This window comes from Mauremys reevesii, unplaced genomic scaffold (genome assembly GCF_016161935.1).
Source record: "Mauremys reevesii isolate NIE-2019 unplaced genomic scaffold, ASM1616193v1 Contig1, whole genome shotgun sequence".
Taxonomy (NCBI): domain Eukaryota; kingdom Metazoa; phylum Chordata; order Testudines; family Geoemydidae; genus Mauremys; species Mauremys reevesii.
The window spans coordinates 450,456-471,193 of record NW_024100715.1 but is presented as its reverse complement, the minus strand read 5'-3'; the positions used below and the strand labels follow the sequence as shown (position 1 = coordinate 471,193).

Sequence of the window (20,738 nt, the reverse complement as noted above, 5' to 3'; positions counted from 1 at the left end):
CTGTCCGGGCCGGCGCCTGATTAAATACACCGTGAAACCGACCTACTCGCCCTCCCGCGCCCCCGCCGCTCGTTCCTTGATCGCTCCTCGGTTCCGAGCCGCCGGGTCTGTTCGCCCGGCGGCGGCGGCGGTGCCGCTTGTTCGCCTCCGATCGCGAAGATTTTGTCCAGGCACCGTTCGGGCTCCTATACCCGGCTCGAGGGGCCTCGCTCGCCGGCGCCTGCGTACTAAGGCCTTTGTCCACCATCTTTCTTCTGGGCGGGCCCATGCGGCTGCGTATACGGTGAAGGCAGCGCGGCGGCCATCTTGGACGTTGGCGTGGAAATGATGACGCGGATTCCCCGGCCCGACAGACCTTTTGAGGGCAACACCTTGGCGCTCCAAGGAGCCGAAGCCAAAGCGGCGGCCATATTGGTTATGGGCACATACTTATGATAACTGACTTGCCACCATATTTATTGAGGGCACATGGTCCCTGTCCCGGTTGGGGGCTACGTTGTACTTTAATAACCCGCTCATCCGCCATCTTTGTTATGGGCAATGAGTTTGGCTAGGCAGAGAATGCCAGTTTGTTATTGTAGGGTCTCCCAAAAGCACTGGGGACGCCCACTCCTCTTTGTGTTATTGTAGGGTCTCCTCAAAACAATACAGGCCCTGGGTTTGTTTATGTTACTGTACGGCCTCCCCAAAATGGTGAACATGCCTCCCCCTCTTTGTGTTATTGTAGGGTCTCCTCAAAACACGAGGGGCCCCGGGCATGCTGATGTTATTGCAGCATTTCCCCCAAGGCACTAAGGACGCCCACCCCGTTACTGCCAAACCAGAGCCAGGCCGGGCGGGGAGGGCCCCCGAGACGTCGCCAAGACCAGACACACCCCCCGCACCGCGCTGAGGCAGGACCAGGTCAGCCCAGGCCCGGCCTGAGGGGGGCTCTTAAACCTCCCGAGACGGGGATCCCACAACACCCCCGACCCAAGCACCGAACGCCCCTGAGAGCCAGAAAGTGTCTCCCAATCTCCGGCCGAAATGGGCCTGGCTGCCGGGCTCGGGGGTTTCTCACCCTTCGCGCGCGTGGGTGGCTCCCAACCGATCGTGTTCCTGTAGGGCTCCCCCCAGAACCCTGCGGGCGCCAGCCCTGTTCTCGGGGGGGTTTCTGTCTACACAGGTTTGTTATTGTAGGGTCCCTCGCCAGCATCAGCCGCCCGCCCTCGTCTTGGGATTGTAGGGGCGCCTGGGGCTCAGTGTTATTGGGGGGAGGGGTCCCTTGCAAACACCCAGCTACACACACTGATTTATTATTGTAGGGTCTCCTGCAAGCTCCACCCCCTCCACACCCACCCTGTTGTTGTGGGATCTCCTGGAGGTCCCCAGGGCCCCTCCCTCGCTGCACTGTTTGCCATCGGGCCCCCCTGCCTCAGTGGGTGTCGGGTCGCTCCCACGCACGGGACTCTGGACTCCGGCGAGTTAACGATTAACAGGGGCCGGGGGGCGGAGGGGGCAAAGGTGAGCCAGCCACAGGGCCAAGGGCCGGCAGACGGCCCCGAACCCGGCCCCCACCGGCCATGCTCCAGCGCACCTGGTCCTACCTGCTGTACCTGTATGGGGCCCTGATCGGCGCCCTGAGCCCATGCGCCCCCCCTGCCCCGCTGCCAGCCAGCGGGCTGGACCGGGACCAGGTACCGGCCCTGGGGGGTGGGTCGGGGGATCCCCAAGGCTGGGGCACTGACGGTTGTGGGGGGACCCATGTGGGGGTTGGGGGATGAGCCCCCCCAGAGGTGGGCCTGGGGACCCTGGGCGGCAGGGAAGGGTGTGGGGTTCCCTCACCGGTATTGGGTGTCTGTGGGGAGGGCGGCTGGGGGGGGTCTCTGCAGCACCCTGACCCCCCGCAGTTCCCCCGGCAGTACCTGGGCACCTGGCACTTCATCGCCGCCGCAGCAGCCACCCCTGCTGCCCTGGAGACCTTCGCGGGCACCGACGGCTCCGTCTTCCACATGGGGCAGGGCCCCCAGCCCCAGCGCCTGCAGCTCCGCGCCGCCCTCCGCCTGTGAGTGCCCCCCCCCCGCCCGGATCCAGGGCGCGCCCGGCAGGCAGGGTGCAGAATGTGCCCAACACTCAGGCTTCAGGGTCTCACCGGCAGGGTCAGGAAGGGATTCCCCCCCCCGGCTCCGGGGATGATTTTACTCCTCTCCCTCGAAAGGCCCCGGGGGGGGTCTCTGCGCGTCGTCCCAGCCAGCTGCTCCCCCCGGGCCGCGCAGACGCCGGGGGCGGGGCGGGGAAGGAGCAGGTCCCCAGCTCTGATGGGCCATGACCCCCGTTGGGGGGGTCTCAGCAGGATGAGCCAGGCGGCTCGCCCCAAATCGGTTCCCGGCCATGGGGGGGGGCTCAGGCCCCTCTGGGGGTGGCTGAGGGGGTGCTGGGGGGGGCGGGTGGCAGCATGTCGGATGGGACGTTCACATGGCCCCTCTGTGCTCTGACCCTCCCCTCACGGGCCAGCCACCCCCCTCCACCCAGCTCCCCAAAGGCCCCTCCAGCTGTCCCCCCCCCTCTCCCCCAGGAAATCAGGGGGCTGCGTGCCCAGATCATGGATTTATCTGCTTAACGAAGGGAGCACCGACCTGGCCACAGAAGGTGAGTGGTGCCCCTCACTCCCGACCCGCAGCCCCTGCCAGCCCAGCCCTGCCACCCCCCAGCTCTGCCGGTGCCCCTCACTCCCGACCCGCAGCCCCTGCCAGCCCAGCCCTGCCCCCCCCAGCTCTGCCGGTGCCCCACACTCCCGACCCGCAGCCCCTGCTAGCCCCGCCCTGCCCCCCCCCACCCCTGCCGGTGCCCCATACAACCGACCCGCAGCCCCCTGCTAGCCCAGCCTTGCCACCCCCCAGCTCTGCCGGTGCCCCTCACTCCCGACTCGCAGCCCCTGCCAGCCCAGCCCTGCCCCCCCAGCTCTGCCGGTGCCCCTCACTCCCGAACCGCAGCCCCCTGCCAGCGCAGCCCTGCCCCGCCCCAGCTCGGCCGGGGCCCCGCACTCCCGACCCGCAGCCCCTGCTAGCCCAGCCCTGCCCCCCACAGCTCTGCTGGTGCCCCTCACTCCCGACCCGCAGCCCCCAGCTCCTGGCTCTGTCTCCCCCATCACAGGGCGGCCGGGGATGAGGACTGAGCTGTTCTCCAGCAAGTGTCCAGACACCATCATTGTCCAGGAAACCGACCGAGACTATCAAAGGATCCTGCTGTACTGTGAGTGGGGGCCCGGACGCCTGGGTTCTCTCCCTGGCTCCAGGAGGGGAGTGGGGGCTGGTGGTGAGAGCAGGGGGGCCGGGAGCCTGGACTCCTGGGATCTATCCTGGTTCTGGGAGGGGAGTGGGTCCTTGGGGGGGGGGTGCTTGGTGCCAGGACTCCTGGGTTCTCTGAGGTGTCACTCCCTGTCCTCCCTCCCCCCCAAGCCCGCACCCCCGACCTGGCTGACGACTGCATTGAGGATTTCCGGAACCAAGCCTACTGCCTGGACATGGAAGAATTCCTGCTTATCCCCCGCAGCCAAGGTACCACCCGGATGGGGAGGCCTTTAGGGGGTCCCCTCACCCCATCGGCCAGTGGGATTAGTTTGGCGGGAAGGCGGTGGGTTGGGGGAGGCAGGAGATGGGGGGGTAGATTTGGAGGAGGGGGTTGGGAGGCGCTGAGAAGAAAGGAGGTTGTGGGGGTGAGAGGTTTGGGGGTTCAGGAGGCGGTTGGACAGGTGTTGGGGGATGGGCAGATTTGGGGGGCACGGAAGAGGATTCAGGGTAGATTATTGGGGTCACCAAAACGCTCACTGATGCACAACCCCACCCAGAAATCTCCCCCCGTCCCTACCCCATGGGGTGATTCCCCCTGACATGCACCCCCTAACCCTCTCCCTCTTCTTCTGCCCCCCCAGACACCTGCCAGCTTCAGGATTCCTGATTGACCCACTGCCAGGTGAGCCCAGCCCCAGGACACCCCCCCCCCGCCCCAGGGGCCCCTCATCCCCTGGCCTGGCTGGAGTGAGCCGGGTCTCAGCCAGATTCCCCCCCCCCCCGGCCAGGCCTCCAGAGACCGAGCTCCCCATTCTGTGGGGGGGGGTTGGCTTTGATTGGGGGGGCACATCTCCTGGGTCTCCCCCCCCAATTCAGGGGGGCTCTGTGGGGCCCGGGTTTCCCATCGGATGCTGAAATTGGTTTTCCATCTCAGGCCTTTCTCCGTTTCTCTCTCCTCCCCTCTGCCAGCCCCCCAGGCTGCTGCGACTGGCCCCTCTGAGGAAAGGCCCCCCCCCCGAAGACTGACCCCCCTCATTCGCCTGGAGGAAGAAACCCCATTTCCGCAGAGCCTGGCAAATAAATCCCAGTCCTGCCGCATCTGTGACAGTGTGTCCCTAAGCGCTGGTTTCGACTCACAAACACATGGGGCGTGGCCAGTGGTGGGGGAGCAGGGCTGGGCTGGCAGGGGCTGCGGGTCGGGAGTGAGGGGCACCGGCAGAGCTGTGGGGGAGCCCAGGGCTGGGCTGGCAGGGGCTGCGGGTCGGGAGTGAGGGGCACCAGCAGAGCTGTGGGGGAGCCCAGGGCTGGGCTGGCTGGGGCTGCGGGTCGGGAGTGAGGGGCACCGGCAGAGCGGGGAGGGGGGCAGGGCTGGGCTGGCAGGGGCTGCCGGTCGGGAGTGAGGGGCACCGGCAGGGCTGGGCTGGCAGGGGAGGGGCACCAGCAGAGCTGTGGGGCTGGGCTGGCAGGGGCTGCGGGTCGGGAGTGAGGGGCACCAGCTGGGGTGGGGGGGGGGGGCAGGCTGCTATATTCTACTGCCCAGCCTGGGGTTATTTGCTCCTTACTTAAAGGAAACGTCTTTCCCGTGTGACGTTGGGAAATTCTCATCTCCCTCTGGGCCTCAGTTTCCCCACTGATTGAATGACCCAGACTTCGGGGAGCCTCTGAACGCCCCAGGGCGGGGACGGTCTCTCCCTGTCTGTCTGGGCAGGGCCTGGTGCGACGGGGGGAGGGGGACAGTCTCGGTTGGGCCACGTAAGAAAACCAGCCCAGGCCGGACGCTCGTCGTCTGTCAAATTTTCCATTTTATTTAAATAAAACACAGGTTTAAAACCCAGCGCGGGAGCCGGGCTCTGGAATCGGCTCCCGAGCGCTGGTCTGGATTAATCCACAGCTAAAGGTCACAGATTTCTGCCCCCGCGCTGCTCCAGAGCAGAGCAACTTCAGGTCCGACCCTCCTGCCCAGCAAACCCCGACTCCAACGCCCCCGCCCCACACCATAGGTGCTGATCTAGACCCCCCCGACTGGATCTGGGGCAGAGCTGGGGGGGTGCAGGCCGGGATTAAGGGGCACCAGCAGAGCTGGAGGAGGAGGCCAGGCAGGATCAAGTACAAAGACTTTTCTCAACTCAAATCTCCTTTCAACTGTGTTCTAGATCAGACACGTTCTAGATCAGGGTGATCTGGAGAGTGCAAGGAATGACTGTCTAGCACCACGCTGCTGAGAAAAGACAGCAGGAAACCAGTCTGGGTTGGGTGCACGGTGGGTCATGCTAGATTGTCCCTACGCTGGGTGAGTTAAGGGGGGGGGGGTTCTTCTAGAATCCGGCAGAAGAGCAGGGATGCTGGGAAAGTTGTTCTAGATCACACATGGGAGAAGGGAGCTTCCCAGACTCCAGAGCCTGAGGGTCATTCTAGGGCATTTCTGGGCAGGGCCGAGCGTGCGCTAGATTGGAGCACAAAGGGGGGTGGGGTTCTGGACTGTGTCCCAGAGCATGTTCTAGATCACTTGGGGGTCTCTGGAGCAGTGTCGATCGGGAGGGAGGTACTGGGGGCTGCGATAGACGATATCTCAGCAGCGAGCGCATGGGCTAGAACATAAGGCAAGGGGAGTGGACCTTCTAGATCCCATGCAGGAGCCGGAGGGTTCGTTCTAGATTGCAGAGCGACGGGGGTGCTGGTGAGAATCATCGCGAAGGGACAGTGTCCCACAGAGACAGCGGGCTCGCTCTGGACTGTGAGGCAAAGCGGGCACTTGGGCTTGCTCTAGATTGTGTCTAAATAAGGTCCTTGTTCTAGAGCTTGTGTGATGGCTGACGGCAAAGAGGTGGAGACCAGAGCTCTGTTCTAGGTCAGATGCCAGAGGCTTCCCAGAGGGACTGGCTCTAGCCTGCAGACCAGCAGGCCTCCCTCAGGAGAGGTTCTAGATTATAACAGCAGGGTCTAGACTGGGTGATGGCCTGTCCCAGTAGCACGTAGGGCCGGTGGGGTTGGTGGCATGTTCTAGACTATCACCGGCACCTCTTGTTTCTAGATCGGTCACCAAGGTTTTGGATCATGCCTTGTCTTTCCCGTCTGGGTTGTTCTAGATCACGCTGGGGTGGGGACGGGATGTAGTGTTCCTTAAATACCACGGCCCACGCCCTGAAGGCTGGCTGCGGCGGTCAGTTCTAGATAACGTCACCATGGTGACGTTGTTCGCTCTAGATCAGCAGCAAGCCTGGAAGCGATGGCCGGGGGGAGGTTGGTCTATAAGAGAGCGACAGGGTCCATCCCCACCACCCCTGAGGTGGGAGACCCAAGTCACGTTCTAGATTGTTCTAGAGCAGGAACATGGGATCACCCCAGCTGGGAGCCCGGGATGTGGGGGGTGGGGTCTAGACCTCCCCTCCCCCCATCTCCCTTGTCAGACCCCTCCCCGGGGGTCCCCTCCCCTGGCATCCACCACCAAGGAAGGGAGTTATTGCTAAGAAGAGACCCCCCCCATTGCTCCCCACGCCCGGATCCCCCCCACTTCCCCCCAACACAGAACCCCTCATCCCATGGCTCAGCTAGATCCACTCCCTGGGTTCTGACCCCTGGATCCCGCCCACCCCGCTTTCTCCCTTCCCTGTGGTCCCAAATCCCCTCGCCCTCCCTGACCCGGAGCGGTTCCGATCCGCTTCCTCCCCGCCCCCCCCGCCGCAGATCCACTTGCAGCTTGGCTGGATCCCAGCGGTTCTGATTGGTTCCTTCCCTGTAGTGGTTCTGATCCCCCACACACCCCCCCAAACTCCTGAGCCAGCCAGTCCCCCACCCCCTCGCACAAGTGCCTGGGGGCGGAGTCTCGTGTCTCTGTACCCAAGGGGGGCGGGGCTAAGTCCTGGTGCCCTCACCCCCGTAGTGCCGGGGGGTGGAGTCTCGTGTCTCCGCGTGGAAGGTGGGCGGAGCTCGGTCCTCGCACGCACACCCAGGCGCTGGTGACTCTGAGGTTTATTGCTGAGGTGCGAGGCGGAGGGGTGGGGCTGTCACTCCGTCCTCTCTGCCTCTGCCCCACCGCTGGGGTCCACACCCCCCGGGCCGCCCCCGCTCTCCCCCTCCTCCTCGGCGGCCCGGATGCTCACGCACAGCACCAGCGTCTGCAGGAAGCCGTAGAGGCAGGCGAACTGCAGCAGGTATTTCTGGACCAGCCACAGGGCCAGGTACATCCCGTAGGTGGTGACAAGGAAGGTGGCCAGTCCGTGGAGCCAGACTTTCAGGGGCCCCCTGAACCCCAAAATATCCAGGAGCAGCCGGAAAGCCGGGGAGCAGGCGCAGAGCAGAGTCACCACGCAGAGGTCAAAGAGGTGCCGGGCGAAGTTGAAACAGATCTGGAAATGCTCCGGGATGTCGGCCGGCGGCTGGTGGGGGGACAGATACTGAGGGACCTGGGAGACCCTAGAGAAGAGGCCCTCTCCTGGGGCGGGTCCCGGGTCCCCGGCGCGTCCCCATCCGATCAGAGCCAGGAGGCGCCGGGCGCCCCACCGCTGGGATTTCCGGGGGGCCTCTGTCGGCCTGCCCTCTTGTCCTGCCTCGGGCCCCCCCCAGCGCAGTTTTGTCAGCCAGGCCTTGGCTCTGGTTAGGGACATGGGGGAAACCAACGAAAATCCAGCACCCCAAATAAAATCAGCACTGGAGTGGGGGGGCGGAGGGAGCAGTGAGGGGGTCCAGACCTTGGGGGACCAGCCAGCTCCCCTCTCCAACGCACCGGCCTCCCTGAAACTCTCTCTGGGGCGTTTTCCCCTCTAAAGCCGCCTTCCACAAACACCTGGTTAGTTCAGGGTCCCGTGCTGCTCCCCAGAACCAGACGCCAGCTCCTCGATTTTGCAGTATCAGGGACCCTTCACCCCACAATAGCCACGAATTTCCTCTGTGTCGGGGTTAACTTCAGTCCCGCTGCCAGCTGCTGTCACCCAAAAATCTGAATCTCCCTCAGTCGTCTCTGCTGGGCCTGGGGTCCTTTGCCCCAAAATACTGGTCCCTCAGCCAGTCGGGATGTGTGTTGTCGAGGTCCAATTCTATCCACCGGCGCCAGGGCTAACAGAACCCCAAAATATCCTTTCCACCAACAGAGACAAATCCTTGTTGATTTCACCCCCGAATTCTCTGGGCTGGGGGCAGAGCTCGGACACTCCCCAAAATATGGCTCCTTGTTAATTTCAGCCCCTGAGTTGTATCCACTAGAAATGGTGCTAATTCACCCCAAAATGCTGCCCCCCCACAAAACGTACACCGGCTGGTTCAATCCACCCCAACGTGTCTCTTCCGCCGGCAAGAATTGTCCGCCCCCCACGAAACAGTGACCCTTGGAAAAATACCGATCTTCACCAATTTCACTCCCCTGACTCTCTGGGGCAGGAACCCCCCGAAATCCCGTGCAAGATACAGCAGCTGGTTTGTTTCAGGCTCCCATCCTCAATGCTGGGTCACCCCGGTATCACGAGTCCCCCTGAAACAGACAAACCCACTTTAGGATCCAATCGCAGCAGGACTGAGACACCCCCCAATACTTCTCCTTTGCCCTACACCAATTCTCCTGGCAGCAGAAATAAGACACCCCCACATACTGCGCCCCTGAAACAGGCACATGCTCGTTAAGTGCGATCACAGCGGTTCATGCACCCCGACAGGTTTACCCCATCTCTGAAGGGTAAAAATCCTTCACTCCTTGAAATTTCTGTGCTCAGGGCCAGGATAACAGAAAATCTCACCCCCTACAACACACCCCAGCTAGTTAATTTCACCCCTACATTGTCAGTGCTGGTGAGGTCCCCTCCCAAACACTGTACCCCAAAACCTAGCAATCCTGGCTGGTCAGGCACACCGGTCGCCACCTCTAATGGAGCTTTGCACCCCGAAATAGTAATCCTCTGACAGACAAATCCCATTAACTTCAGTCTCTCTTTCTCTGTGCTGGTGGCAGTATGCACCCCAAAAGCACTGCTCCCCCAAATACCACCTGGCTGATTTCACCCCATAGGGTCACTCATGGTGGTGGGGGGATACACCCCTGAAATATCAGGCTCACCCTGAAATGCCAGCTACTATACCCCACAGTCTCACGGGTTCTGGCAGGGGAAGCACCTCCCGAAACCCCAGCGGGGCAATTTCACCCCCCCCATTGTCAGGGAGGGCAGCAGAGGTTCGCAACCCCCCCCAAATCAAACCCTCCCTGAAACGCCGGGGGATCGTTTCCAAGCCCCATCCTCACTGCTTGTTCGGGCAGAGGGGGATACACCCCGAAACAGTGATCCCCGAAACACACCCACAGTATCGCTGGTTCGGGCACCCCCCAGCCCCCCTGCTCCCACAAAACAACAGAGCGGGTGAATTTCACCCCCAAACTCTCCAGGGTGGGGGAAGTGGCACCCCCCCAAATCCTGCCCGACCCCCCCCCGTTTTTAGCGCTCTCTGACCTGCTGGGGGCGGGGGGGTCCCCGGGAAATCTCGCTCCATGGCTGCTCCGTCCGGCCTCGCAGCGGGGTCCCCGGGCACCGAGTACCCCCTAAGCGTGGGGGAGCGGCGGGCCGGGAGCGTGGCAGGGACGGGAGAGGCTCCGCGCCCAGCCCTAGATGGGAGAATCCAGCAGCTGGTCGCGTTTCAGGAAGGACGGGATTGGGCAGGGGGTGGGGCCTCTGGGGAGCCCGGACTCCTGGGTTCTTTCCACAGCGGGGGCGGGGAGCCAGGACTCCTGGGTTCTCTCCCCAGCTCTGGGAGGGGAGTGGGGGCTGGTGGGTTAGAACAGGGGGGGGCTGGGAGCCAGGACTCCTGGGTTCTCTCCCCGGCTCTGGGAGGGGAGTGGGGGCGGGTGGTTAGAGTGGGGGGCTGGGACCCCGGACTCCTGGGTTCTCTCCTGGCTCTGGGAGGAGTGGGGGCTGGTGGGTTAGAGCAGGGGCGGGGACCCAGGACTACTGGGTTCTCTCCCCGTCTCTGGGAGGAGTGGGGCTGGTGGTTAGAGCAGGGGGGGGGCTGGGACCCCGGACGCCTGGGTTCTCTCCCTGGCTCTGGGAGGGGAGTGGGGGCTGGTGGGTTAGAGCAGGGTGGGGGCTGGGAGCCAGGACTCCTGGGTTCTCTCCCCGGCTCTGGGAGGGGAGTGGGGGCTGGTGGTTAGAGCAGGGGGGGCTGGGACCCCGGACGCCTGGGACCCCGGACGCCTGGGTTCTCTCCCTGGCTCTGGGAGGGGAGTGGGGGCTGGTGGGTTAGAGCAGGGGGGGGCTGGGATCCAGGACTCCTGGGTTCTCTCCCCAGCTCTGGGAGGGGAGTGGGGGCTGGTGGTTAGAGCAGGGGGGGGGCTGGGAGCCAGGACTCCTGGGTTCTCTCCCCTGCTCTGGGAGGGGAGTGGGGGCTGGTGGGTTAGAGCAGGGGGGGGCTGGGAGCCAGGACTCCTGTGTTCTCTCCCTGGCTCTAGGAGGGGAGTGTGGGCTGGTGGTTAGAGCAGGGGGGGCTGGGACCCCGGACGCCTGGGTTCTCTCCGTGGCTCTGGGAGGGGAGTGGGGGCTAGTGGGTTAGAGCAGGGGGGGCTGGGAGCCAGGACTCCTGGGTTCTCTCCCCGGCTCTGGGAGGGGAGTGGGGGCTGGTGGGTTAGAGCAGGAGGGGCTGGGAGCCAGGACTCCTGGGTTCTCTCCCCGGCTCTGGGAGGGGAGTGGGGGCTGGGACCCCGGACTCCTGGGTTCTCTCCCAGGCACGGAGACAGGGCAGACCCTACAATAACTAAAGACGTGGGGGCAGCCCTGGGTCCTTAAGAGACCCTGCTGCAATAACAGGCAGCCAGTCTCTTTGCCCCCAACAAAGATGGCGGAGGGGGAGGCTGCGCCATTAGGTATAAGGGAGAAAAGCGCCCCAGTGACCACATCCAAAATGGCCACCGACCTAGCTTCAGCCCATAAGAACAGGCAGATTTTGCCCTAAAAAAATATGGCGCGGGGGGGGTGGGAACAGGTATAACCGCAGCCCATCTCTAAGATGGCTGCGCACTCTGGTTTCGCTCCTATATTATTTAAAGTGCCCTTAGAAAACATGGCGCCCACTGCCTTCAATACGCATGTGCGGCAGTGCGAAGCCCCGTAAAGGTCCTTCGTATTCATGTAGGTGTCCTGGCAGGTGCCTGCTCGGCCTGTGACGGAGAGGGACCCAGTCACTCTGTCGCCGGCGGAATGGGTCGGGAGAGCTCTGCGAGAGCGGGGACCCCTGGCGGCAGCCCAAGCCCCGCACTGCAGGATCGGCTCAGGCGTTCGCCGCGGGCAGCTCCATTCCCGAACGGGAGGGGGAGAGGAGGGGCGGGGCTCCCCGGCGGTGGCGCATGCGCAATCGGCGAGCCGCGGTTACCGTTGCCAAGGCGATGAGGGAGCCCCTCCCCCTCCCTACGTACACAACCCCAAGCCCCACCCCAGGGCGTAGTGCGACCACACCGGAAGTAGTTGGGGATTGTGCCCGCCTAGCGCAAACCGCCTCATGAGACCGGAAGTGACGGTTCCAGAGCGGAAATCGACCCGGGAGGACAGGAAGTGACGTGACCCTGGGCACTCCACGTTCCCAGCGGCCCTCACTGACTTGAAGGGTTCAAGGGCAGGGGTCACGTGCTGCCCTAGCCGGCTCCCCTCCCCCTCTCAGGGGCAGCACCAAATTACCCCCCCCCATGGATCCCCCCCCAGAGCCAGCTGCAGCTGGGCCCCAGGGAGCCCCTGGACCCGGCCCCTCCCCCAGGGGCAGAAACAGACACAATTTGGTGCACAATTATTTATTGAGGCGACACCCCCAGGCCCCCCCCACGAGGCTGGTGCTGCCGGCTCCTGTCAGGCTGACCAGCGAGGCCGGCGGGGGCGGGGGCTGTCCCACCCCTTCTCCGTTCAGTCCCCGTCCCGCAGCCTGTCCCCTCCCCCACGGCGCAGGGCCCTGGCCTCTCCTCTCGGTAACCGACACCGGCATCCACCCAGCACCATCGAGAACTGCTAAAGTACAAACGGAAAAGTTGATTAAAATCCGTGTTTTAGGCAGTAGCTTTTCAGTCCCGCCCCGGGACCCCCTAAGCCATGATCCAGGCTTCGTGAACCCAAGTGAAGTCAGGCCGAACTCCAGAGTTTAGGATATTGGGGATGTCAACACTGGGATGTGCCACGATTCTGGAACAGGGCCTGAGGGTCGGGAATGAGGGGCACCAGCCGAGCTGGGCTAGCAGGGGACTACGGAGGGGGAGCCAGGGGCACCGGCAGAGCTGGGGGGTGGGGGCAGAGCTGGGCTAGCAGGGGACTACGGATGGGGAGCCAGGGGCACCGGCAGAGCTGCGGGGTGGGGGGGCAGGGCTGGGCTAGCAGGGGACTATGGATGGGGAGCCAGGGGCACCGGCAGAGCTGGGGGGTGGGGGGGCAGGGCTGGGCTAGCAGGGGACTATGGATGGGGAGCCAGGGGCACCGGCACAGCTGGGGTGGGGGCAGGGCTGGGCTAACAGGGGCTGCGGATCAGGAGCCCCAGAAGGCCTGGTGGGGGCCGTTGCTCAGGGCGCTGCGAATATCGTCACTGGGGGTCAGAGACTCTAGTCTAGCGGATTCATCACCACAACGGCCCCCCCAGGGAATGAGACTGGGGGGACCCCAACCCAGCCGTGAGCAGCGGCCCAGGAGAAACTTACCCAGATAGCTGGGAGGCTCCTGGGCTGAGGCCGAGTGTCACAGTGCCTGCAAATCAAACAGGGGAGTTATGTCCCACTGCAGAAGAAAAAACCCAGGAGTCCTGGCTCCCAGCCCCCCTGCTCTAACCCACCAGCCCCCACTCCCCTCCCAGAGCCGGGGAGAACCCAGGAGTCCGGGCTCCCAGCCCCCCCTGCTTTAACCCACCAGCCCCTACTCCCCTCCCAGAGCCGGGGAGAGAACCCAGGAGTCCTGGCTCCCAGCCCCCCCTGCTCTAACCCAGCAGCCCCCAGTCCCCTCCCAGAGCCGGGGAGAGAACCCAGGAGTCCTGGCTCCCAGCCCCTGCTATAACCCACCAGCCCCCACTCCCCTCCCAGAGCTGGGAGAGAACCCAGGAGTCCTGGCTCCCAGCCCCCCTGCTCTAACCCACCAGCCCCCACACCCCACCCCGAGCCGGGGAGAACCCAGGAGTCCTGGCTCCCAGCCCCCCCACTCTAACCATCAGGCCCCACTCCCCTCCCAGAGCCGGGGAGAGAACCCAGGAGTCCTGGCTGCCAGACACCCCACCCAACCCAAACCCACTACAACCCCACAGGTCTCTGGAGCAGGCTGGGTTGTCATTAGCGACTCTGACCCAATCTAGAGACCTCGGGGTCAGATCCAGCCAGCCAGGCCCTGGGGTGCGGGGACCCCCGTTAGCCCAGGACAGATGGGGTCTCCCCACCCCACATTACCCGTCTCCCCTCCCCACCCGATCCCCAAGGGAGCAGGGTCAGTCCAAGTTGTGTTATTTCATGTGAATCCCAACCTTGAGGTGGGAGCTCCTGTCGAGGAACAAATCGTCACCCCCTGCTCCCCGGATCGGGGCCCCCCAGCCCAGCCCCTCTATTCCCAGCAGTGCCACCGCCCCTGCCTGCCAGGGGGAGCCCCACTGCCCCCCGTCTCTGGTGTCCCACTCCTCACCCTGCCGCTGCGCTGTGCTGGCCATAGGCTCTCTGGCCAGAGACCCCGGGGGTCTCACCACGCTGGGCTCAGCTCAGAGCTAGACATGGGGTGAGAATCCAGCTGTGGGGGAAGAGAGGAGAGAGTTAAAGTCCTGAGATGGGGCTGTGGGTCAGGACTGAGGGGTGCTGGCAGGGCCATTGCTCAGGGCGCTGCGAATATCGTCACTGGGGGTCAGAGACTCTAGTCTAGCGGATTCATCATCGCAACGGCCCCTGGGAAGGAGCCGGGGGCGGGGGGGGAGCACAGCCCGGAGCGAGGGGCTGGGGGCCAGGACTTACCCAGATGCCCCAGAGTCCTCAGCTCCAGCGCTGCACGTCACCACTGCCTGCAAATCACCACCAGGGCATTTATCCCCTGCCGGAGAGAGAACCCCGGAGTCCTGGCTCCCAGCCCCCCTGCTCTAACCCACCAGCCCCCACTCCCCTACCAAAGCCATGGAGAGAACCCAGGAGTCCTGGCTCCCAGCCCACCTCCCCCTGCTCTAACCTGCTAGCCCCCACTCTCCTCCCAGAGCTGGGGAGAGAACCCAGGAGTCCAAGCTCCCAGCTGCCCCCCCCCCGCTCTAACCCACCAGCCCCCACTCCCCTCCCAGAGCCAGGGTGAGAACCCAGGAGTCCTGGCTGCCAGACACCCCACCCAACCCGAACCCATTACAACCCCACAGGTCTCTGGAGCAGGCTGGGTTGTCATCAGCGACTCTGACCCAATCTGGAGACCTCGGGGTCAGATCCAGCCAGCCAGGCCCTGGGGTGCGGGGACCCCCGTTAGCTCAGGACAGATGGGGTCTCCCCACCCCACATTATCCGTCTCCCGTCCCCACCCGATCCCCAAGGGAGCAGGGTCAGTCCAAGTTGTGTTATTTCATGTGAATCCCAACCTTGAGGTGGGAGCTCCTGTCGAGGAACAAATCGTCACCCCCTGCTCCCCGGATCGGGGGCCCCCAGCCCAGCCCCTCTATTCCCAGCAGTGCCACCGCCCCTGCCTGCCAGGGGGAGCCCCACCGCCCCCCGTCTCTGGTATCCCACTCCTCACCCTGCCGCTGCGCTGTGCTGGCCATGGGCTCTCCGGCCAGAGACCCCGGGGGTCTCACCACGCTGGGCTCAGCTCAGAGCTAGACATGGGGCGAGAATCCAGCTGTGGGGGAAGAGAGGAGAGAGTTAAAGTCCTGAGACGGGGCTATGGGCTGGGACCGAGGGGGGGCCCGGGGCTGGGCCGGCAGGGGGGCTGGCAGGGCTATTGCTCAGGGCGCTGCGAATCTCGTCACCGGGGGTCGGAGACTCTAGTCTAGCGAATTCATCATCGCAACGGAGCCGGGGGCGGGGGGGCACAGCCCGGAGCGAGGGGCTGGGGGCCAGGACTTACCCAGATGCCCCAGAGTCCTCAGCTCCAGCGCTGCACATCACCACTGCCTGCAAATCACCAACAGGGCATTTATCCCCTGCCGGGGAGAGAACCCAGGAGTCCTGGCTCCCAGCCCCCCCCCGCTCTACCCCCCAGCCCCCACTCCCCTCCCAGAGCTGGGGAGAGAACCCAGGAGTCCTGGCTCCCAGCCCCCCCGCTCTAACCACCAGCCCCCACTCCCCTCCCAGAGCTGGGGAGAGAACCCAGGAGTCCTGGCTCCCAGCCCCCCCGCTCTACCCCCCAGCCCCCACTCCCCTCCCAGAGCTGGGGAGAGAACCCAGGAGTCCTGGCTCCCAGCCCCCCCGCTCTAACCACCCGCCCCACTCCTCCCAGAGCTGGGGAGAGAACCCAGGAGGCCTGGCTCCCACCCCTGCTCTAACCACCAGCCCCCGCTCCCCTCCCAGAGCCGGGAGAGAACCCAGGAGTCCTGGCTCCCAGCCCACCCGGCTCTAACCACCAGCCCCCACTCCCCTCCCAGAGCCGGGAGAGAACCCAGGAGTCCGGGCTCCCAGCCCCCCCGTTCCCATGGGAGGCTCTGGTCGGATCTCGCCCCTCACCTGAGCCACCCGCCGGGAGTGAGGCCCCCCCCGCCCAAGGGAACCCAGGCGTCCGGCCCCTCCCCCCATGGCTCTGTCCCGGCCGGGCCCGGCGCGCGGAGAGACACGTGCGCTCGCTGCGGGGCTATTTATAGCGGGTCCTTCCCGGGCCGGGGCTGCCCCGGGCGCTGCCTGATCGCGGCCGGCCCGGCGGCCCTACAATAAACACCGGCCCGGGACGGGGGGGCGGGGGAGGTTCCGGAGCGTCCCCGCGACCCGCCCGTAACAAGCGCCCTGGGCCGGGCGGTGCCGCCAGGACCCCTCTGCCCACACCCAACATGGCGGCCGCAGCGCCGCGGGGCGGTGCCCTCAGCAAACATGGCGGCGGCACCACCGGGGGGGGGGAATGGGGAGCGGGGGCTTCCGGGCCTTTCCCCCCCCAGCCCGGCCCCTGCCCTCCCCCGGGGAAAGGGGGCGCACCCAGAATTGCAACATGGGGGGGGCTGCCAGGGCTCAGCTGCGGCCCCCTCGCCGCTGCCCCCCACCCCGCAGGTCCCGGGAAACGGGCCGAGGCAGCCCCGGGCCCGGTCTGGGATTGGGGGGGGGGGGGTGCACGTGCCTCAGTTTCCCCGTGCGCTGCACGTGTAACGACGTGCGGGGGGGGTTGTTGGTGCCGGGGACCGGGGTGACCTCGCCCGGCAGCCGGGACCCCAGACAGCGGCTGGGAGGCGGGGGACCCAGCGACGGGTGACTGGGCCCCCCCCCATGCAGCTCGGGTCCAGCCGGGGGGGGGCAGCGGCCTGGACCGAGGACAAAGGGCGGAGGAGGGGCGGGGGGGGGAGGGGACCAGGAGCAGCCAGAGCCCCCCCGGCCGGGCTGAGACCCCCTCCCCCCCCGGGCTGGGTGCAGACGCTGCCGAGCCCTCCAGTGCGATGCGGGCGGAGAGGCGCTGCAAGCTGGGGATCGGGGGCTCTCTGGGGGCTCTGGGGGGCCAGAGGGGGGGCTCCCTCCAGGCTGCTGGAGGCTCAGAGGGGTGGTCACGGGAGGCAGCCCCGAGACCTGACCCCCGAGACCCAGCAGCCGCCCCGGGAAGGGCCGTCACCGATGGGGGCGACTCCCGGGGGCTGTATGGAGCCGAGACAGCCCGGGGGGGGGGGCGGGGGAGCCCACGACACAGCCAGGGTGTGGGTGTCCCGGGCAGTGCCGGAGGCGCTGGGGTAACGACCAGGCAGTGGGGTAACAGGGTTGGGATTTCCTCCGACCAGGAGCCAGGGGCACCCCCCATATTAGAGCGTAGCCCAGCCCTGGGCTCCCCCCAGAGCCGGTGCCCCGACTCCCGACCCACAGCTCCCCTCCCCCCCATCCCTGTCTTGGCCCCCAAACTCTCCTGCAGCCCTGGCAGTGCCCCCCCCCACCCCGACAGTTCTTTGTTCCATAGAAATCAGACATACGAAAATCCCCCGACGGGCCCATCTCACCCACCCCCTGCGAGCCCAAGGCAGGATCCTTCCCTGCGGCCCGCGCCCCGGGGCTCTGGCCCACCACGTTCCCAGCTGCGGGGCTCCCAGCCCCACAAACCCGGCCCGGGCGGGGAGTCCTCCGGCCCAGCCCCGGCACTTCTCCGAACCCCCCGCCCTCCGCGGCCAGGAGGTGTTTCCCACCAGGAGTTACAGGTGGCTGGGCAGGAAATCAAAGGCTGGTCCCGTCGTGAAGCCCCTCGGCTGGGAGTCAGTTCCCAGCCCCCCCGAGCCAGGATCTCGCCCCATTTCCCATTGTGGGCCGCGTGGGGAGGAATCCCAGGCACGGCGACAGGCTGGGGCCCGAGCGGCCAGGCAGCCGTTCTGCAGAAAGGGACCCGGGGTCACAGGGGCCGAGAAGCTGGACAGGAGGCAGCAGGGGCCCTGGCTGCCAAGGAGGCTAGCGGCATCGTGGGCTGGATGAGAGGGGCATTGCCAGCAGATCGAGGGACGGGATCATTCCCCTCTAGTCGACATTGGGGAGGCCTCAGCTGGAGCCTGGGTCCAGTTTTGGGCCCCGCCCTACAAGAAGGATGTGGAAACACTGGAGCGAGCCCCGGGGAGGGGAAGGAAAATGCTCCGGGGGCTGGTGCACATGACGTACGGGGAGAGGCTGAGGGAACTGGGCTTGTTCAGTCTGCAGGAGAGAAGGGGGGGGGGGGGTTGATAGCTGCTTTCAGCTCCCTAAAGGGGGGGCCCCAGGCTGGATCCAGTGCGCTCAGGCCCTGCAGAGAGGCGAGGGCTCCCCCAGTCCCGGCTCCCATGTGCCTCAGGGGGCTGCAGGCTACGGCCACTGATCCAACTTTGGGGTCGTTTGGGTTCCTGAGCTGCCATCACTTCCCCCCTGCCCCATGGTGCCTGCAGGGCAGAGCCTCTTCTCCCCTCACTCCCCCTCCCTGCATAGCTATGGGGCTGGATCCAGTCTATTCCCCCCACACACACACACACACTGCTCCTGGGGAGAGCGGCCCGGCTGCCCCCACACCTCCCTGCTGGAGGAAGAGGCCCCGAGGTACAAACCCTGGGCGCAGAGGCCTGCGCCGAAGGCACGGCCAGGGCGGTGAGCCAGGGGCAGGCCCTGCCCGCAGCCGCTGGAAGGAGCCGCTGGGGCTGCAGCCAGGGACGTAGCGAACAGCTGCTGGGCCCCAGGGATCAGACCAGCCGCCTACTCGGACACGCCACACGGGGACAGGGAACCGGCGACCCAGCCCCCGGCAGGCCCAAGGGGAACGCCCTGGACGGGGCTGGTTTGTTCGAAACAACACGTACAAGGTGAGGCGGCGCCGGGCCGGGCCGAGGGGCGGCAGCGCCACAATACGCCAGGAGCGCTGGGCCTTGTAAGAACGCAGCCCCGGGGCGCTGTCTGGGGCCGGCCTAGGGCGCAGTGGAGCCAGCCCATTGCCGAGGGCCCAGCCGCACTGGCTCACCGCACCCCTGCGGCACCTTGGCCTCCACGCTGGGAGCTGGAGCCTGTTTCTCTTTGACAATGAAGCCGGTCGGTGCCTTCGTAGCTCAGGGGGGTCTGGGTCGCTGGGGGTCTCCGGGCCAGCGACCTGCAGAGCCGGGGAACACGCCCGCAGCCGCAGAGCTCCACCCCGGGGGTGTCGACACCTGGGGCCACTGCTACTGGCTGCCAGACGCGGGCAGAGGCCCCAGCAGTTCCTGGGGGTCCGCGCCCCGGGGGGCTCTGGCGGCTCAGGCAGGGACGGTGGTTTTCCCACCAGCGGCAGGAGCGCCAGGCACATCGGTACAAACTACGAGCGGAGGGGGAAGGCGCCGGGGAGGAACGGGTCAGCGCCGGGGCCGGGTACCGAGTGGAGGCGCCGGGCAGGAACGGGTCAGGGCCGGGTTCCCGGCCGGGGGCCGAGCGGAGGGGGAAGGCGCCGGGGAGGAACGGGTCAGCGCCGGGGCCGGGTACCGAGCGGAGGCACCGGGCAGGAACGGGTCAGCGCCGGGGCCGGGTTCCCGGCCAGGGGCCGAGTGGAGGGCGTAGACACCGGGCAGGAACGGGGCAGCGCCAGGGCTGGGTTCCCGGCCAGGGGCCGAGTGGAGGGCGTAGACACTGGGCAGGAACGGGTCAGCGCCGGGACCGGGTACCGAGCAGAGGCGCCGGGCAGGAACGGGGCAGCGCCGGGGCTGGGTTCGCCGGGGCCGAGCGAGGGGAAGGCGCCGGGAAGGAACGGGGCAGCGCCGGGGCCGGGTTCCCGGCCGGGGGCCGAGCGGAGGGGGAAGGCGTCGGGCAGGAACGGGGCAGCGCCGGGGCCGGGTTCCCGGCCGGGGGCCGAGCAGAGGGGGAAGGAACGGGTCAGCGCCGGGGCCGGGTACCGAGCGGAGGCGCCGGGCAGGAACGGGGCAGCGCCGGGGCCCGGCCGGGGGTTCGTGGCCGACAGTGGAAGCAGGAGGTTTTCCAGTGGGGTGACACTCGGGGGGACACCTGACCCAGCAGGCTCCTGACCGGGGCCCAGGCGGCCAGGAGGGTCGAGAGCCGCTGGGCCAGTTAACTCCTGCGGTGCCGCTGGGGTTCGGGGCAGGAGGCTGCTCCCCTGGGGGGCTCGGGGCAGGTTCCTCACTGGGGGGGCAAAGAGGATGAGGGAAAACTCCAACGGATCAGGGAGGGAGTAGCCCAGCCCCCCCTGCCCCACACAATGGCTTCTCCTCAAACCCCAGACCCCCTGTAACCTCCTTTCACACGCCTGGGGGTGGCCCCTGGCTCTGGGAGGGGGGGGTCCAGTGGTTAGAGCGGGGGCTGGGAGCCAGGTGGGACAAAGCAGGCGATTCTGTGTTTTGCTGAGTACTGTGTGTGCCTCAGTTTCCTGTGTAACAATGTGGGTGTGTGTGGGGGGGGTTGTTGCTGAAGGGGACCAGGTCTGACCTCGCCTGGCAGCCTGGAGATCGGGGGCCCCCAGCTCGGGAACAGCTGACAATGGGCTGAGGGGAGAGGGGGGGGGCTAGGGCAAGGGCCCCACGGCAGAGCCAGGCGGCGGGAGGCTCAGAGGGGCGGCGGGGCCCTGCCCTGGAGAGCGAGCGGCCCCCCCCCAGAAGGGTCATCGCACTGAAGGGCTCCTCCCGGGGGGCCGCGTCTGGGCCAGGCCCCCCCCCACAAACCAGCAGCAGGCTCTGGGTTCTGACAAGTCTTTTAATCCATCCTCAGGGCGACGTTTCCAAAGCTGCCCGCGAGCGGCCCCCCCCGCGCTGCCCCCCAGTGCCCGCTCGCCCGGCCCGGCCTGGCAGGGCCCCGCGCGGCCTGGACGCTCCCTGCAGACAACGAAAAATGGGGAAACGCACAAACCCGCCCGACGCTGGTAAAACCGGCTCCAACCGTGGTATAAAAAAAAAAAGGACGCGGGGGGGCGGGGCTTTTTTTTTTTTTTA

General features: G+C 66.2%; 2 protein-coding genes and 1 long non-coding RNA gene across 5 annotated transcripts; 1 reads left to right on the top strand and 2 right to left on the bottom strand.

Moving 5' to 3' along the window:
• The first annotated feature begins 45 nt into the window (after positions 1-45).
• Positions 46-4,383, top strand: APOM (apolipoprotein M). The gene is made up of 7 exons (XM_039517237.1): positions 46-1,676; positions 1,902-2,044; positions 2,555-2,628; positions 3,133-3,231; positions 3,438-3,536; positions 3,911-3,951; positions 4,239-4,383. Exons 1-6 carry the CDS (start codon positions 1,563-1,565, stop codon positions 3,934-3,936), a joined length of 555 nt encoding a protein of 184 aa, XP_039373171.1. The 5' UTR covers positions 46-1,562; the 3' UTR covers positions 3,937-3,951; positions 4,239-4,383.
• A 2,507-nt stretch (positions 4,384-6,890) lies between these two features.
• Positions 6,891-10,012, bottom strand: CUNH6orf47 (chromosome unknown C6orf47 homolog). The gene is made up of 2 exons (XM_039517236.1): positions 9,701-10,012; positions 6,891-8,733 (listed from the first exon to the last, which is right to left on the bottom strand). The coding sequence occupies exon 2, from the start codon at positions 7,871-7,873 to the stop codon at positions 7,274-7,276; it is 600 nt and encodes a 199-aa protein (XP_039373170.1). The 5' UTR covers positions 7,874-8,733; positions 9,701-10,012; the 3' UTR covers positions 6,891-7,273.
• A 2,066-nt stretch (positions 10,013-12,078) lies between these two features.
• On the bottom strand, positions 12,079-15,979 carry LOC120392469. Of its 3 annotated transcripts, none has more exons than XR_005591696.1 (7): positions 15,871-15,979; positions 15,275-15,321; positions 14,945-15,046; positions 14,191-14,237; positions 13,871-13,972; positions 12,910-12,955; positions 12,079-12,229 (listed from the first exon to the last, which is right to left on the bottom strand). It is a non-coding gene; the product is annotated as an uncharacterized LOC120392469 (long non-coding RNA). The 3 variants fall into 3 exon arrangements; XR_005591695.1 differs by having other exon boundaries at positions 12,086-12,232; XR_005591697.1 differs by lacking the exons at positions 12,079-12,229; positions 12,910-12,955 and adding an exon at positions 13,568-13,582.
• Positions 15,980-20,738: the final 4,759 nt, after the last annotated feature.